The 13,120-nt window shown below is 41.0% G+C and overlaps 1 protein-coding gene across 1 annotated transcript in view; it reads left to right on the top strand.

The window, feature by feature from the left end:
* Nucleotides 1–973: 973 nt before the first annotated feature.
* cplx2a (complexin 2a) overlaps nt 974–13,120 on the top strand; it is a 28,987-nt gene continuing 16,840 nt past the window's right edge. The window contains exons 1-2 of the mRNA XM_033623051.2: nt 974–1,229; nt 2,674–2,758. Coding sequence (XP_033478942.1) covers nt 2,728–2,758 — 31 coding nt within the window. The 5' untranslated portion in view covers nt 974–1,229; nt 2,674–2,727. The remainder of the gene's footprint in view (nt 1,230–2,673; nt 2,759–13,120) is intronic.

Below are 13,120 nucleotides of genomic sequence, written 5' to 3'. Positions count from 1 at the left end.
TGTGTTTATTGGTGCTGCCATAGATACATACGTATAAAGGTATGGGGGCTTATAACGATGAAACAGAACAATTATTTGGCCAAATGAGCTACAAAAATCTGACAGTCTGCGATACACATATTACCGGAGAGGGCGGTAGTGGTCAGAAATCCAGTGGGGGCAGGATTAAGAAAACAGTCCTGCATAGGGCTCTGTCTGCAACATCACTGTTTCGCTCTCAGCAGGCAGCTCATCAAAGCTCTGATAAACCCACTGTAGACATCCTGCTCTGCACCAAACACCAGACATACACAGCTGAGAACAGTGGAGCATTTAGCAGTTAAAGAGACAGATGTTTCCTTCAGGAATTGGTGGAGACAAAAACAGAGCTAAAAGGAGACAACTCACACGAACACAACTCTAAGTGAACGCTAACGTTGCTCTGTGTCTGTCGGATGTGTAAATAGGAAACTGAATAACGTTTGCCTCAGTTTTATATGGTGACAACGCTGTACACTGATACTGGTGTTTTTAAACCTTCATTCTATGCAGTTTTAACAGTAAAGTGTATATATTTGTACATAGAGGGTTCTTTTTTAATGTTTCCAAGTACATTTTTATTTATTAAGTGCCTTTTTGTGATCTGTCTGTTCTTTATGCAACAATATTCCTGTACTCCAAGATACATTTTTCTTTCAAGAGACAGTAAAAGCAACCCTGAACCTTAAAGGCATGGCTCAATGAACTGAGAACAAATGAATTTTGACCTATGGTGACACAAAGGCAGATCTTATGATATTGCTGATTGAGTGTTCATCTTGCATGGTGTCATCTGTTATGATCCCAAGCATCTGCATGAGTTTATTAGCACATTTAAAGTACTTTTTGACGTTTCTTTTCTGTTGAAATACTGAGAAATAAAAAGAAACCTTCACTTGGGTGATATTACATTCATGTGTTTGGCTCCCTCCCTCCCCCTCTCTCCCTCTGCATGCTCTCATCTCGTCCTGCAGGGATAGACTCTCTTCCTCCGCCGCTGCAGCCTGACTCTGACACAACCGGCATGTCTGCAAACTGAGAGCCGCACAGGAAGACACACACACAGGCGCAATCCCCTCCTTTTTAAGACGCACAACTTGTGTTTTCTGTCCCCCTCGCTGAAGCAGAAGAAGGAGGCTGGTTATAACACTTCGACGAGGCTTTTTTTTTTTTTTTGGAGGGACAAAGATTTGGAAGAGGATCAAAACAAGGTAAATGATCCCCGAGCATCCAGAGATAAGGGATGTTTGTGTGCAGCTTTCACTGTACAGAACCGGATGGTGATGAGCTCGAGCGCTTTGGTAAAAGATCCATCCACTTCCACGCTGCGCATGTAGCATACTGGCTTGTGTGTGCGTGTGTGTAGCCTATCTGAGCATGCAGGTGCAGTCGTTTAACAGGGGGTACATACAGTACGGTGCTGTAATTGTGCCGAAATGCTGCACCGCACCAGGAGCTGTGAGTGAATACTGTAAGGGTTCATGTAAGGAGAAACTGGTGCTGATGCTGCTGCAGATGATGAACGTGAAGGGGAACCAGGAAATGATATAAGGACGCTCAGCTGGTGCAGATTTGACTTTGGGGCGAATGAAAATGACTCGAGGACGAAACGGCGATGTAATGAGTGCAGCAAGTTTTTAAAGGGGATGGTTTTTTTTTCCCTGAGAGTCTGTGCCGCAATGGCAGAGTGATGCTGTAAAATACAGCAAAACTACGTGGGGTTGTCATGTCGTAAAAAAGATTGTGAGGAATATTACCATAAAGTACAACAAGGTCGCTTAAAACTCGGGTCTAATCTCTGCATTTCCCATAAAAAATATCATATTATAAAGATGACATAGGAGATTTTTAATGACCGTGAAGTACCTCGAGGTCTGCAAACTCACAGAGTACCTTAGACACAAAGTCTCAGCAGCAATATTATAGAAACATTTTTTATGTAAGGTTTTTGATTATTGGGTCACTTTATATTGTCATATCATGGAGAATACAGTGCCATAATACTCAATGTAAACTCACAAATGAGAGGACCTTGTAGGAAAGCATAGCTGCTTTTAACAAAAGTCCTTTTTTCTCACTTGTGTAATGCCCTTGCAGATGCTCTCTAAGGCCCAGTACTGACATGAACCGTACCTCCATTTGCTCATCTTTGACCCTGCCTCTGCTCGCCCCCTTTCTGGGAGTTATTTCCACGAGTATACATCACAGGCAGCCAGGCAGCATCAGCAGAAATCCACACAAGATGGAGTTTTGGTTGTAAATCGAGGGCGCAGGTGTCTTGAAGTAACTCGGGACAAGGTGTTGTGCTGGATGGCAAAGCCATCTTAACCTAGTTTAGTAACCCTTTTTAGAATTGATCACATTTTGGGGCTGTTTAAGATGTAAATTCTTATTTCGCAGGAGTTAAAGTGATCTTGTGTATATGTGTATAATTATTGTAAAAGTGGGAGAGCTACTTTGTCCTTTGCCAAACAGGGATCTCAGTCTGGAGGTCGTTTTTTGTCCGCATCGAGCCTCATCATCATCATCACCGTCGTCGTCGTCCTCCCCCATCCCATCAAACACTTGTGTATGAAAACTACTGGAGTGAAACTGCATGTCCCAACAGTGGTGTTCATGCAGTCATAGCTTGTGTATTCTGTCCCCTGGCTGCAGGTCTATCCCCGATAACGTGACCACTGAAGGAAGAGAACACAGAACTGCTTCATCATGAATTTTGTAATGAAAGCTGCGCTGGGAGGTGAGTAGTCCGCCGGGCTAGAGGTTGATTTAACAGCACTGCAGTGCAAAGGATTTAAAGGGTTGTTCAGCAGCAACAGTGGCATTACTGTACCAGTACTGGCCCGGTAGTTGTGGGGACGCTGGACAGAGATAATCCATCCTGCACCAAACTCCTTACTTCAAACATCAGCTACGCCCCACCACCTCCCCTAACACACCCCCGTCTCTCCCTCTTTCTGCATCCATCCTTTAAAAACCTCTAAGGGCAGGGCGTAACATCATTTTGGTCAAGTCCTTGACAACGGCAGACTCTTATAACCTGATACGATCAGGACTATGGAAACCTGTTCATGCTTTGGTGCTCTGCATTTCTGCTTTTGTGGAAAAAGTGTCTTTGTGTGCAGTGATTCAATAAAAGCGCATCAAGTCGCTGGAAACGAGGCTGCTGCGGATGAAATAGGACAGCACCTGCCAAGTGAAAACCTTTTATGTCTGAAATGTCACCTTCTCAGGACAGTAGCTTGATCTTCATGCATTTTTGAGTTTACTCAGTGAGATTTGAGGAGTTTTTAAGTGCAAAAAAGGGAAATTTTCCCCTAATCTTGATAATATGATGACATGAAGTTATGAGGTTTTCACTTGGCTTTAATTACCAGGCAGTCTTTGCTTTTCAAGCCAACTGTTGGCGTCTTTTCAGGCTAGAGAAATAGAGAAGGGCTATTTTGCCAAGAACTATTACTAACATTTTTTTTCCACAAGACTTTTGTCCTCTAAAGCCTTCAGGTATTATCCTTTAGAATATTATCTTAGCTATTATTTGCCCCCTAATTAGTCCTCATCGTGGCCCTGTAATTCATCCCCCTTGTCAGCCATAGCTTTAAGGAGAAAGGCAGGAAAGTGGCACCACTAGTTGTAATGCAGCAGACGCACACACACACACACACACACACACACACACTGATCAGTCGTGCAGGATGCTGAGCTGTTGTTGTCCAGGTTACAGAGGTGTCAGGCAGTTACAGTTGGGATGTGGAGTTACAGCTGAGCCCCTACTCCTCATTGGGATGCAGAGGATGCCGGCACTGCCTCGTTCTGCATAGCTGCTGTGCCTCGTGTCTGCGCTATGAATTCTTAAATCAACTGCATTGCATTGGATGCCGGTTTTTACTCCGCAGAAGCCGGGCTGCACTCCGCCTGCGGACTTTGGGAATAGATTTGACAGTGTGGGTGTTTGCCTGTGTGTGCGCCTGTACCTTGCCTGTGCTGGAGAGATGTTTTATAGATACTGTATAGGACAGGGTACATCTGCATCTCCAGGCAAGATGAATTATGGAGGCTGCACAAGCCTACTTTAGGGTATGGATTTTTGTAAGATGAGAGTGAGAAAAGATGGAAGAAAGAGAAAGTTTAATAATGTGTGTGTGTGTGTGTGTGTGTGTGTGTGTGTGTGTGTGTGTGTGTGTGTGTGTCTCCATTAATCAATATGCCTGTCAGGGTGATTATTCTGCTGTCAGTGCAAGCTGTCTTTGGTGCTGGTCCATGTTTACTGACTGGGACACAGTGACCTCTTTCCACAGATACGTCTGGGAAAATGCTGACAGTGCACTGGACCTTTAAAATTCCCTGAGGGGGGAAAAAATCCGATAATGAAACAAACCAATTAACCAGCTAATTCTATCAATCCAACGGTCAGTGCAAGTTAGTCAATACATCAATATTGGTGAAAAGTTTGCACTAATCAATCACATTTAGTTTCAGTTGGGCTGCATTATTGGGCGTGCCTGTGGTTCAGTGGTTTCAGCTGCGTACTGTGAAACCAACACGTCCTCGGGGTGATTCTGGCTGGCGACTTTAGTTGCTTTCTGACTCTTGCTGACCATTTCTGGTCTGGCTTCACTGTCATCTATCAAATAAAGGAAACATTTTAAGATTTATTTAAGATTGGTTTCCCTGAAAGAGAGATAACACCATTCTTATTAGGCATACTAGCAGCGTTCTGTGAATGGCAATGTCTGTGGGTTGGTGCATGGCTTTGCTCTATACTGATATCTCAAAAACTATTAGGTGAATTGTCATGAAATTTTGCATGGACATTCATGGTTTTCAGAGGATGGATCCCACTTACTGTGGTGATGCTCTAATATCTAATCTAGCACCGTTATCAGAGCAACATTTCTACAAAACAAATGACATTCCTTTCAGACTAGTGCTTTGTTCAGTGCTAATTAGCAGATGTTAGCATGTTAACACATTAATCTCAGGTAAACATTATACCAGCTAAACATCAGTGTTAGCATTTAGCGCAAGGAACTGCTGTGCCTCTATAGCTCATAGAGCGTAAAGAAGGACTAGGCATCTCTACTTTCTCCGTCTTTACAAAAATAAAGCCCAAATATTCTGGATGCGGGCACTGCTGTCTTGTGCTGTGACGACATTTGAAATATTGAGTTCCTGCCCATACATCCATCCAAACCAAGTCCACCAAGTCCACCAATTGACATACACAGCTGTTAATCATGACATCACACCCTGTTTTTAAAGCATCAAATAACTAGTTCAAACCAACAACAACACTTGAACATACATCAGTGTGATATGACCTACACCCAAAATGACAGAAACCATCATTGGAAAACATTTATTTGACCTAAATGTATCTTTTACTATGTCCCATCTGCTAACATGAAGGGAGGGGGGTTAATGACCTATACTGCAGCCAGCCACCAGGGGACAATCGATATATTTTGGCTTCACCCTTGGGGAGCTGTCACGCCATCAATCTGTATATACAGCCATTGGTTCAGCATCACAGAACCACTAAGATGGCTGCTGGCTCTTGTGTGAGCACGTCTGCTCATGAGGACACTAAACGCACTACATACAGAGCTGCATGTGTGTCTGCCAGCTTACTGAAAAACTGGTTTTGAAGTTAACCTCATAAAACAACTTTAATGAAAGAAATAAAAAAAATATATCAAGCTATATTTTTACTCTGAATCTACTGGGGTCTAGTCTTATGGCCTGTTGTTACCTTGCTCTTGTTAAGCTTCTGTTCAGATGTGGATTTTGCTACACTGTCTGTCGCTGAGTGTTTCGCTGAGTGTGTTAGGTGATGAGTGTGTGGACGAGTCTCCGTGAAAGAGAGGTTGCTGCCAGTGCATTAACTAATCCTCCAAGGCTTCTTTGGTTACAGATACTTGGATGAAAACAGAGCAATGTTAAACTGCGATGATTCAGCAGGACTCAGATCCAGAAAGCCGTACATCTGCAGAGTTCAGATGTTTGCTGGAGGGTCTCCTCTGCAGTAGCCATGTTAGTGCCATATTGTGCTGCATTGTCTTTTCTTTAGTTACAGTACATGGAACCAGCAGGTACTGTTGAGTTGTGATGACAACAGAAGAAAGCAACTTGCAGGTAAATCATACAGCTGTAGCACTTAAACAGTTGGAAAGTTGCAACATAAAAAGCATGGATACCAGATAACATTAAATTCTGAACCAAATTTTATGGTGAAACTTGTCACACTGAACTTCTTAAAGGTCATTAGGTAGAATGAGAAACAACAGCACAAAGGGATTACAAATGTCCACTGGACATGTGGTCAGCTGTGTAGGAGAAAACAAACTTATGTCGTCTTACACTTAATAAACAGCATATTGGACTTGAATGTTCTCATTGGATACCTGAGGATCAGATATGAGAAGCAAACACAGACTTGTACTTGCTGAGCTTGGGGCAGCAGTGTAGAAGATAGAAAGATAGTCGCGCCTATTTTACATCCTTAATTCACACACACCAAACGTTAGAGATGAGTTTTCATGGACAGGTTTTTGCATAGCCATTTCTCTGTCTTACTGTAGGTCAGTGGACATGGGTGTATTTTAAGTCAGTGCAAGTGTTACATATCTTGTGTATCTTCAGCTGGCAGGCTCAGACAGGGAAAGCTTTTAATCTACAGTGCATGAGCCAAAACTGTGGAAACATGAGAATTTCTCTGTGCATGCTTCATCTTGGCACATTATATCCACTGCTTAACATTAATGCTTTGAACCCCTGAAAATGGTTCATAGATACAGGTTATTAGATTATAAAAATGTCTATAGGTCAGCACAAAGTGGGAGTTAATTTCTCACTTGCATGCATTACAATTTACTGGAACTGGAAAGTATTATTTTAAAATGACTTAAAGCTGTTTCTCACCAGTACAACATGAAAATTTGGTCAGGGAATACAGCAAATTCACATATGAATTTTCCCCATGACATCTATGCACAGTGAGTCCAGTGCAGTCTATCTGCGTTGCTCTGTTACGTTTTAGTTACAAAAAAAAGCTGATGTACACTCCATACAACAAAAAACCTTGCCAGACAGATAAAGTCAAAGGAGCTAACGTTAACTACACAACTCATAAATTAATCCGACCCCAAATTTGATGCTAAGGCTAGCTGTTGTGGCTAGCCCCACTCCCTGACCAACATAAAGAGTTAGCAAGTGCAAATCAGCATCATATCATCATATCCCAGCTGCTGGGTGATCTCATCGTGTGTTTTGTACGTTGTTGAGGTACAGTACAGGCCAAAAGTTTGGACACACCTTCTCATTCAATGCGTTTTCTTTATTTTCATGACTATTTACATTGTAGATTCTCACTGAAGGCATCAAAACTATGAATGAACACATGTGGAGTTATGTACTTAACAAAAAAAGGTGAAATAACTGAAAACATGTTTTATATTCTAGTTTCTTCAAAATAGCCACCCTTTGCTCTGATTACTGCTTTGCACACTCTTGGCATTCTCTCCATGAGCTTCAAGAGGTAGTCACCTGAAATGGTTTTCCAACAGTCTTGAAGGAGTTCCCAGAGGTGTTTAGCACTTGTTGGCCCCTTTGCCTTCACTCTGCGGTCCAGCTCACCCCAAACCATCTCGACTGGGTTCAGGTCCGGTGACTGTGGAGGCCAGGTCATCTGCCGCAGCACTCCATCACTCTCCTTCTTGGTCAAATAGCCCTTACACAGCCTGGAGGTGTGTTTGGGGTCATTGTCCTGTTGAAAAATAAATGATCGTCCAACTAAACGCAAACCGGATGGGATGGCATGTCGCTGCAGGATGCTGTGGTAGCCATGCTGGTTCAGTGTGCCTTCAATTTTGAATAAATCCCAAACAGTGTCACCAGCAAAACACCCCCACACCATCACACCTCCTCCTCCATGCTTCACAGTGGGAACCAGGCATGTGGAATCCATCCGTTCACCTTTTCTGCGTCTCACAAAGACACGGCGGTCGGAACCAAAGATCTCAAATTTGGACTTATCAGACCAAAGCACAGATTTCCACTGGTCTAATGTCCATTCCTTGTGTTTCTTGGCCCAAACAAATCTCTTCTGCTTGTTGCCTCTCCTTAGCAGTGGTTTCCTAGCAGCTATTTGACCATTAAGGCCTGATTCGCGCAGTCTCCTCTTAACAGTTGTTCTAGAGGTGGGTCTGCTGCTAGAACTCTGTGTGGCATTCATCTGGTCTCTGATCTGAGCTGCTGTTAACTTGCGATTTCTGAGGCTGGTGACTCGGATGAACTTATCCTCAGAAGCAGAGGTGACTCTTGGTCTTCCTTTCCTGGGTCGGTCCTCATGTGTGCCAGTTTCGTTGTAGCGCTTGATGGTTTTTGCGACTCCACTTGGGGACACATTTAAAGTTTTTGCAATTTTCCGGACTGACTGACCTTCATTTCTTAAAGTAATGATGGCCACTCGTTTTTCTTTAGTTAGCTGATTGGTTCTTGCCATAATATGAATTTTAACAGTTGTCCAATAGGGCTGTCGGCTGTGTATTAACCTGACTTCTGCACAACACAACTGATGGTCCCAACCCCATTGATAAAGCAAGAAATTCCACTAATTAACCCTGATAAGGCACACCTGTGAAGTGGAAACCATTTCAGGTGACTACCTCTTGAAGCTCATGGAGAGAATGCCAAGAGTGTGCAAAGCAGTAATCAGAGCAAAGGGTGGCTATTTTGAAGAAACTAGAATATAAAACATGTTTTCAGTTATTTCACCTTTTTTTGTTAAGTACATAACTCCACATGTGTTCATTCATAGTTTTGATGCCTTCAGTGAGAATCTACAATGTAAATAGTCATGAAAATAAAGAAAACGCATTGAATGAGAAGGTGTGTCCAAACTTTTGGCCTGTACTGTAGTTCCACACTGTTTGTCGTATAGAAGGTGTTGAGACACCCAACTACAAAGACGTTCCCCCGTTGTGGCAGCAAGCTAGTTATGACCTAGAGGTATGACATTAGCTGAAGCATACACTTACGCAGGCGGAAATTTGCTGAAATATTTTTACATCTGCACAAATGCGCAAGCATTTATAAAAACCCATAAAATCAGTTTTTAGATATTTCCATGCAAATTTTTGCTTGGTATAAAATGGTTGTCAAGGAACCTTTTACATCACATCTCTAAAATGTATTTGAAATCTGGTGGGAATTTTATATGGCTTCGATGAAAGATCTCCTTGTTTTTTCCATCACCACCTCTTGTGTTAGGAATGCTACATATGTTTTGGAATACTTAACACCAGAACTGTGGGTTCACATGGAGACTCCTCTCTTAGGAGTGCACACTTAGGTTAAGGTTAGGGAAAGATTGTGATTTTGGTTAAATGTTAATAAAAAAGGTAAGGTTGTCAGTGAACATTTTGCTGATATGTTCAGCATCAACAGTTTTGTGTCTTGCCGGGTATGTTAATTAACAACATTTTCTCATGCTGATAAAGTGTAACTCGCTCTGCATTATGTTTCCCTTAAAAAATTGATTTGCCATTTCAAATTAGTTGTATAAAAATCAAATTGCTAGGAGATAGGGCTGATTTTAGTTTTGTGGTCCAAAACACAAATTACACATTTACCTTAAAGGGTTTTTACACACTGTACGCACACACATTTTATCTTCACACCCATGATATGGATGAGGAACACCACAAAGAAATGAATAATTAACAAAAACCACAAGATGTAAAAAATGATCGGCAGCCACCACCTTGTATCAGTGAATTCAGATTCAGATTCAGATTCAGAATACTTTATTAATCGCCGGGGGGAAATTGTTTTTGTTCCAATGCTCCGTGCAAAGTAGAAATAGAAATACAGCATGAATGGAAACAAGAGATAAAGATGAAGATATAAATAAGATACTAAAATAGACAATGAAATAAATACAATAAAATATTAAAGTAGACATTAAAATAAAATAAAATATTAAAGTAGACATTAAAATAAAATAAAATAAAATATTGAAGTAGACAATAAAATAAAATAAATAATAAAATAGTAAAGTAGACAATGTCAGCCCTGCGATAGTCTGGCGACCTGTCCAGGGTGTACCCTGCCTCTTGCCCGATGTCAGCTGGGATAGGCTCCAGCCCCCCCGCGACCCTCAAGAGGATGAAGCAGTTAGAAGATGAATGAATGAATGAATAAAGTAGACAATCTGAAATATATACAATATACAATGGTGTTTTAAAAAAAAAAGTGTTAATGCAAAAAAAAATGCTCAAAATTAAAATCCCACTTCCTTTGAACTCCACTGCATCCCACACTGCAGTAGTGCCATCGTTGGTGCTGTAAATCAGTCCAACAGATATCCTACCAAACTGGACACAGTGCTGCCAAAGTATTAACTGTGTGAAGACAGGAGCTGATAGTCCTCTTGACACAAATGTTTCTTGTTATTAAATGTACAGATTTGTCTTGAAATTAACCTGGTAATGATTTCATGATGTTATAATGTACATTTAAGTATAGTTAATGTTCGCCTGACTCTCTATATTCCTGCAGCAGATTCTAATTTGGCAAGCTACACATTTAGCAATGAGACATAATACAAAAGTTTAATATTTATTAATTTTCTAATTAAACCACCTTTCGCCTGCTGGCTGTGTAACGCTGACTTTTCTGCTGATGTAGTCAAAGTTTGACTGCTGCCTGAGGCCTTCGGGGTTTGATTGAGCTCCATGCCTTGGGACTAATGTCTACCTCACTTAACAGCTCCCTATTCTGTCAAACTAACTTCAGCTTTTAGGAGTTGGGAAGTGCCGAGTCAGCACTGAAGTGCTCAGGAGCAGAAGCAATCTGTGCACAGGGAAACCACAGCAAGAATTTAAGGTAAGGTGTAAAGGCTTTGTGAGGGTCTGTTTCACTGCTCCTATATAACAACAGCACTAGATTAATTACGTAGTAACAATCCTGACTATAAAATGAAGAACAGCTTAATAAGTTTTGCTTACAGGCTGAGAATTTTTAAGAGCATGTGGGCTACGGTGGTGACCCCCAAAATGTAATATAGGGAGCCAGGGGTGCAGTTTATTTTAATTTCAAAACTACTTAATCGACAAGTTGCATCAATATTATTAAACGGTTACATAAGAAAGGCATTAGTTGCATCAGCAGTAATGAGTCTAGATCCCTGTGTTTGTGGGCTGGATTGGATTTATTACCAGGTGAGATGTTGCTTACTACTCGTTCAGAAAGTTTAACTGTAAAAGAAATGTCAGGAGGTAAATCTGAGGAAGAAATTGTATCTTAGGAGAGAAAAGCATCCTTTTGATCAAAGTGTTATGTATCTAAAAAGGCGATGGGAGGCCACACTGGAGTTGCATTTAGAGAGGGCCTCCTTAAGGCCCTGCACTTTATACACCCACTGTCCTCCCCAGTCACCTCCTTCCAAAGCCCACATGGTACATGAATGTATTTTTCCTTGCCCAAAGGAAAAGTTGATTACGTTGCCACAACGTCATTAAGACAACAATTTAGTGACATACAAGCACAAGTTCTAGGACACAGGGTTGCTAAAATTGCCTTGACTTGAAAAAAGATGGAGACAGTCATATTTTGGACAGCTAAATGAAGATGCACATATGAATAGGATCAATGACTCATTCCCTCTGGGCTGACACCAAAAGTGGTATGTGCTCTTTTGATAAGATGCTTGGCTTGTTAGTACAGCTTGTGGGTACTTAAAATAGTGTATGACAGTGAGCGTCCTTGTCCTGACTAAAGCTTTTTGGCAATTGCCAGTGCTTTTTTCAATTTATTTATTTTTTTAGGTTTGTAAAACGATGCAAAAATGATGTGCTTGTAAAAAGCATTTCTGAAAAGCTTATTACTATTGCATCTTGCAGAAAAGACAAATGACCTAGAGTTGACACCACCATGCTCAGTGTTTTGCATTATTTTTTAATAACTGCTCACCATGTATTACACACAGAATTAGGAAACAAGCTAACGCGACATTGTCATGATATTTAAACGTAGCTGATCCACTTCTTTACAATTAACATTAAACATCAAGCCTGATGGTTTATAAATTTACTTTCTACTGTCAGATTGTGCCGCAGACCTCCTTCACTGCCCCTAAACTATTATAATATAATTAGAAACACATCAGTGAGCCACACTGTTGTTCTGGCTAACATACTTCTTCATTACAACCGACATGGATGCTGTATTTTACTTCGAGCCAATCACACACAGTCCATCCTGCTACAGTACTCAGTAGTGCATCAAATGTGTATTATTCCACAGCTGAAAATAGTCCTGAACTAATATGATTTACTATTTTGCAAAAAAAAAACAAAACCCTACAGTCCGCAGCTGTTTAATGAAATTACTCGGCCATCTAAATAATATAGGGATAGTCTACCACTGTTCTTGCTAATAAAAGCATTTTAACAAGGTTATAATAACATTTTTTGTCTTGCCTTCAACTTCAGCTTCCATGTTTTTCAACACACTTGTGCATTCAAAACCTTTAACATCATTTTTAAAAATCATTATTTATTACAGTTTTAATCTAACTTCAGCACAAGATCATATGTCGACATGTAGGCCTAACAATGTGTTAGGAGAAGTGCATCACATTGCTCTAATGGGTGACATTGTCACTGGTTAAGTGAGACAAAGCTGTGTGATTTAAGGTGAAATGAAAACAGAAGACACCTTGAGATGTTCTCCCCTCACCTCGTCTCCTCAAAGTACAGATAATCACATTTAGCAGCACTCTAATATGATTGGCTGAGAGAATCAGGTCTCCATCGCTGACACAGACACACTTCCCCATCTTCTTCTCACGCGTTACTCAAACAAATTAGATTCAGTTCAGCGGACTGACCTTGAGCTCCTCCTGCAGCACAAAGGGTGTGTGTGTGTTTGACAGTATGTCCGGATCCTTTGAATAATAGAGCAGCAATATGCAGATGTTAATGCTGTTTGTGCAGTCACAGAAGAAAAAAAACAACTGCAGTCCGTTTAAATTAAAATTTTATTATCTTTGGACCTTTAAATCTGTTATTCCTTATTCCCTTATCCCTAATTGAATCTA

This window comes from Epinephelus lanceolatus, chromosome 3 (genome assembly GCF_041903045.1).
Source record: "Epinephelus lanceolatus isolate andai-2023 chromosome 3, ASM4190304v1, whole genome shotgun sequence".
Taxonomy (NCBI): domain Eukaryota; kingdom Metazoa; phylum Chordata; class Actinopteri; order Perciformes; family Serranidae; genus Epinephelus; species Epinephelus lanceolatus.
This window is presented reverse-complemented; position numbering and strand designations above follow the sequence as displayed.